The 6,000-nt window shown below is 33.1% G+C and overlaps 1 protein-coding gene across 1 annotated transcript; it reads right to left on the reverse strand.

The window, feature by feature from the left end:
- Positions 1-4,388: 4,388 nt before the first annotated feature.
- LOC115965010 lies at positions 4,389-5,301 on the reverse strand. Its single transcript, XM_031084226.1, has 2 exons — positions 4,927-5,301; positions 4,389-4,802 (listed from the first exon to the last, which is right to left on the reverse strand). The coding sequence occupies exons 1-2, from the start codon at positions 5,035-5,037 to the stop codon at positions 4,389-4,391; spliced, it is 525 nt and encodes a 174-aa protein (XP_030940086.1). The 5' UTR covers positions 5,038-5,301.
- Positions 5,302-6,000: the final 699 nt, after the last annotated feature.

Below are 6,000 nucleotides of genomic sequence, written 5' to 3' on the forward strand. Positions count from 1 at the left end.
GCTTCTATTGGTGGGGTTTTTCTTTTTTTCTTTTTTTTTTTCAACTCTGCACGGTGACAAGGCCCAATCCAGCTAGTTATCTCTTTGTAATCGGCCATGCCTATTTTGATTGGCATCATATTCAAGATAGCTAGAAGCTGATTTTGTGTTGAAATATTTGATAGGGCAAAAATGTATTGACTCGTACAAATTAATTAATTACCCAAGTTAATTAAATTATGTTCAATTACATGCAATAGCATGGTAGCACAAACAAATCACCGACTAAACTAAATGCAGTAGAAATTAAATTTGACACGGTGATTTTTTTACGAATGGGAAAAACCACTAAGACAAAAGCCCCACCAAGTGATATTAAGGTCACCATTCTCAAGAATCCACTATTATTAATCACAAACGATTACAAGTATAAGGAATCTTACCAAACCCTTTGACCTATCCTAAAATACTAACTTTTAGTTGAACCCTTATCCCAATACCCAATTAGACTTGTATTGTAGCGGCAATCTTTCCCTTGATTCACGAATCCTAGTACGTGATAAACCAATATGCATGAATCCTAGTACGTGACTAACTCCTACAACTTGAAGAGGTTGTTGGCTGCAAAGTTTTTCAGTTCATCAACAATGAAGATCAGAAAGCTTATTGGTTACAAAACCCTTGGCATAAAGATGTAGTAGCTTCTTCAGAGAGAATAATGAATTGGGGCACGTTTTGCATGCGCAAAGGCCTTTAAAATAAGTCTTATATAGGTCTAGAGTTGTGAAAAAAGAAACCCAACCCATACACATCAGCTTGGGCCGAAAATCAGATCTGGAAATTCTAATTCCGTAAGTCTCAACAGATACAGCTTGTGTCGAGCTTCAACTTTAAACCTCGATAGATGTCCTTTTTATAGAGCTTCTATCGAGCTTTAATGAATAGATCTTTCTTCACTTGTTTCTTGGTCAAATCTTCATGGGTTTAACACTTGACTTGAACTTTTGTTTTTTGAAGTACTAAATCCATCCTAGATTTACCTAATTACAAGTAAAGTGTATTTTGTCAAAGGATTAGCCAATTACATAAAATATGTCCTTAACCATATTGTTGCTAATTAGATACAAGAAATGCTCAAGAAAAATTATATATAGTTGTTTTACAAGTTGATTTTGTTTGATTAACTAGATATTGAATTGCTTAGAAAGATTGTAGTTGTGTTATGATTAGGGTCTAGTTTGTAATAACCTACCCAAACCATGTAAAATCTTCTCTTTTTTGAAAATGAGAGTATATTGTGTTTCAATTAGTAAATAAATTGTACTGTACAAATGAAATTCACACGGTGTGGGTTTTATATTTTGGTTGTAATGGTGATTGATGGAATTTGCAAAAGATTTCAAAATGTTATTTGATTAATAAAAACCATAAAATTGAAAATTTCTAAGATATTTTACTTACTCATATGTCCAATGCATAAAAAAAAAAAAAAAAAAAAAAAAAAAAAAAAAAAAAAAATCATTTTTAAGTATTATTCCTCCAACAAATGATGTCCATTGTTCTATTGAAGCTAACATATTGAACCTAACATATAGTTTCATTAGTTACAAAAATTTGCTACAATGCTTAATTACTCAATCACATGCTTAATACAACCTACTGAGCTAATTGGTACACAATCAAGTACAATTACTAATACCCTAACACAATCAAGTACACACTAGCCACTTAGTCAATTACATTCAAGTAATAGTAGCAATAAGCTCAAGCCTCTGAAGTCTCAACGCAGCAACTCAAGCATAATAGGCACAATAGCTCACAAAACCTAACTCATCAGTAGATCATCTCAGCAGCACATATGTACCAGCATGTTTTCCATAATGATCCTAACAAAACAACAACTTGAAATTTAACTATAATAATTTCCATAATAACTCAACCAACCATGAACTCATGCACACTCAACTAGATCTTATACCCATTATTTGAATATAATAATTTCCATAATAACTCAACAAAGCTTACACTAATAAAAGAAGAAAGAAATACAATGAAAACTTCTACCTTAAGGGCTTGTTTGGGTTGAGGGGGAAAGGAGGGGGAGTAGAGTAGAGTTGGCTAAAAATAGGTTAATTTTTGGCCAAATTTACTCTGCTCCTCCTTCCTCCCCCTCAATCCGCTATAAAGGAGACTTGGGAAGACACTATTTCATAGAATCGATTCAAATTGATAGGGATCAAGTTCAGAAATTAAGAGTATGAACTATGAACACAACCTACCGCAAGCAAGGAAAATAATTATTAGAAGGACCAAAATTTGAAAATTCCAACAATGATCAAGAAATTAATATGTACTAGAGCTGTTTTTGTTCCTAAAGGACTTAATTTATCAAATTGCATATAAGTTCATGGCCAAGAAAATTAAATAGACCACAACATGACTGAATCATGGTTTCAATTAGCACCAAGCCACAAGTAGCCCCGATAACTAGCAGTTCCTTTACCTTAAAAAATTAAAAAAACCTAGATAAAATTGAATAGGATTATTTATGGTTCTTTGTAGTTGAACAATAATGAAACAACTTTTAGCAAGTAAAAATTAGAATACACCTAACATACATGTGGTGAATCTGGTATCAGTCAGTAATTATTATTTCCCATTAACATAACTGATAGTGAAAACAGAATCAACAAGAAAAAATTGAAAAAATATAGTAAAAGAAATGTAAATGTATCCTTACAATTCCAGATTTGATTTGATTATTTTTATTTTTTATTTTGTAACTTCTCAATCTTTTGATCCTCCAATACCATAAAATGATCTACTAGTCTAATGGCCTATTTGGAAGTTTAGAGAGGAAGGAGAGTAGAGAGGAGTAGAAGGGAGGAGAGTAGTAGGGAGGAGAGTAGAGGGGAATGATTCCCCTCTACCTTGTTTGGATGTTTTTAAAATTAGTAAGGGGGAAGGGAGTAATTAACCCTTCCCCTTGTTTGGATGTTTTAAAAATTAGGATGGAGAGGAGAGGAAATGATTAAAATAGACAAATTTACCCCTATTTAAAAATGGACTTGCAACACTGGTCTATGATTAATTTGTTAGAATATTTTTTTTTTTGATAATTTTTTTTATGTGAATTAAATAATCAACATTAGTCTATGATTAAATATTTTTTCTACTTTTTTATTATACTAAAAAAAACCATCTTTAATTGATAATAATTAAAATAAGAAAAAAATGTTTGGTTTGTTTGTTTACTGAAAAAATCAACAAAATATTGAAATTTTGAGTGTTTCTTTCATTTATTATTATTATTTTTAATATATTTTTTTTTCTTAGTACGTGAATTTAATTGACAACACACTTTCTTTTTAAGTCTGAACATCTCTCTGACTCTGTGTTGTAACTTGTAACTTTCTTCGAAGTTTGAACCCCATGGAGCTAGTGCAGGAGCTCATGGTCACAGCCTCTCTCACTCTCATCCTCTCTCTCGTCATAGCTAAGCTCAATTTCATATAAAGTTCAATTTCAACAAAGCCACATGGGAGGAGCATAGTATGACCTACAGGCTACAATAGCATTGGTAGTACAGCCAATTTTTGAATCAAAGGCCTCATATGACATTGCATCATGCCAGACAACTAAGAAGTGAAAAGCATAAAAATGAATGTAAGCAAACAAAGTTTTCAAGCCACAGAAAAAAGGACAGTGTTACAATGAGCTATGACCGTATCTGTAATTGCCAATAGACTTGTTTTAGAAAGAAAAACTAAAAATAAACACAAGCTGGTGCCAAAGAAAAATTAATCCCAAGAGTTTACAGTTCAATGATCAATTGAAAAGGTTTTTAGAAGCTGAAATTGTCTTGGAACATTACTTGCCTAACTAACATAATTGTCAAGTTTCCTCTTTGCCAGAACTTTGAGCTCGGATTCAGAAATCCAACTATTATGAATATGAGACTTTCCAGCCCACTTAACTAAAAACTCATAAGATACCTTCTCTCCATCAACACAAGCAGATTCAGCCAGGGTGGCTTCCTGAATTTTGTTTTCTGCAGAGCTTCTCATTCCCATTTCTAAATCCACTTCTTTATCGTCTTTGGTTTCATTAGAGACGTTTGTTTCATAAATTTTTGGAACTTCATCAATATCTTGATTTCTCAAACTGACATCAGTATTCTCCTCCGTAACCATTCTTTCATTTGCCTTTTCAAAATTCTCTGTAGTTACAGCAGATTCATCTTGATCTTTACCATTCATAGCACAAGAATTTGAATCCTTGATATCTTTTCTTAAAAGATCCATGGCATTTCCTTTTTTACATTCTTTGATTGCAAATCTTCTGTATGCATGTATTTTATCCACTTTTTTTTTTTTTTTTTTTGGTTGAAAGGGAAATTCATTAACAAACTAAACAGCAAACACAGGGGCAGGACAGAGCCTACTTACAAACAGCCCAACGGCATCAGCCTCCAACAAGCTAGTTAAATCCACAGGTGGACTAGAAAACACAACAAACTCACTGTCAAGCAGTAATCCTAATCTAGCCAAAAAATCAGCACGTATTTTATCCACTTTCATTTCATTCTTCATGCTTTCTTCCCTGTCAAAACTCTTATCAATATTCTGACAACCCTCAGTATGATTTTCAGCAGCTCCTACATCTAAATCAGTATCGCAAGCAGAATTTTCTTCTGAGAGTCTGTTTTGATTTTCTGAAATTAGTAAGTCCTCAGAACATAGGTCATCAGCTACATTCACAGATAAGTGACGTGAAAGGCCCGTGTAATTGCCTTGAACTCGACACCCCAGAACCCGATCAACCTGCATGTAGACATATAAGAAATACAAAAATATGTCATGATATTCACAATTGACCCGCATAGCCTATATTTAAGACGCTAATACAAGAAATCTAACAAACTTTGTGCTGAAGAGATTCATTTACCTGCAGAGTCTCAGTGGCAACACTTTCTCCACAGATTACTGTTTCATCAACATGACCTTTTTTGTTTAACTCATGTGATAGGTTTGTTGCTTCCTGAGGAAGCTTCTGCATCAAAATAAATATATTTACTAATCATATTCAAAGACAAAAACAACAGAAAAATTGCAGCAACTACCATTTTTATTCTCCATGCTTTCAAGTGTCCAGGGGTTTCTAATCTTTTCTGGAAAAGACAGTTAACAAAGCTGTGGAAACCTCATGGTTGATAGACTTACGCTTCTGCCGTGATTTACTAGTTACAAGGCTGGCAGTATTTGCTTTGGATTTACGTTTCTTAGAAGAACTAAGAATAGATTTTCCCTTATCAATCCTATGCTTCTTTTGACTGTCTTCATTATTCGATTTTGGTTTTTTTTTTCTATGTTCCTCAGTGGCAGCACTAATTGCAAGAACCAGAGTTCTTCCCGGGGAGACATTTTTAAGGACCAGACATCATTATTTTCTCAGCAACCAAACAACAGGGAAAAATGAAAGCAAACACAATTTCAAGCTAAAAGCTAACAGTTTTCTCAAAACCCAAATGCCAAAAACATAAATCAGATCCATTTTCCAGTTCAAACTTGAACATCAAAAATCTGAGAGAGTACCATTTTGGTTGGGGCTTAGGAGGAGCCAAAATAGAAACCCATTCACAAAAAACAAGAAATTACCCAATAAAAATAAACAAGAAACACAGATTCATAGCCAAAATATACAAATTTATGCAAGTTCACAATCTAGACTCACTCAAGCACTTTATCAAACACATTATGAGCAATACTTTGAAACTTTAAAATTTAAGAAAAAAAAAGCCTTCAGATTAGAAACTCACCCACAAATAACATGTTATTACCGCATAAAATCACAATTAATAAGAAATTACCCAATAAAATCACAATTTTAAGAACATACTTATTTGATTCAACTTAAGAAACCCATGAAACAGAAATTAAAACAGAGTTTACCTTTGTGAGAGAATGCTAGGTGTGTGGGAGAAGAGTGAAAGATAGTCCAAGAGTGAAGAAGTCGTGAGAG

The sequence above is a fragment of the Quercus lobata genome, chromosome 2, assembly GCF_001633185.2.
Source record: "Quercus lobata isolate SW786 chromosome 2, ValleyOak3.0 Primary Assembly, whole genome shotgun sequence".
NCBI classification, from domain to species: domain Eukaryota; kingdom Viridiplantae; phylum Streptophyta; class Magnoliopsida; order Fagales; family Fagaceae; genus Quercus; species Quercus lobata.

Coding starts and splice junctions, on each gene's coding strand:
- LOC115965010 (XM_031084226.1), bottom strand. CDS start 5,037: ATGCAGAAGCTTCCTCAGGAAGCAACAAACCTATCACATGAGTTAAAC. Junction 4,803..4,926: donor TTGCCACTGAGACTCTGCAG/GTAAATGAATCT, acceptor GTCTACATGCAG/GTTGATCGGGTTCTGGGGTG.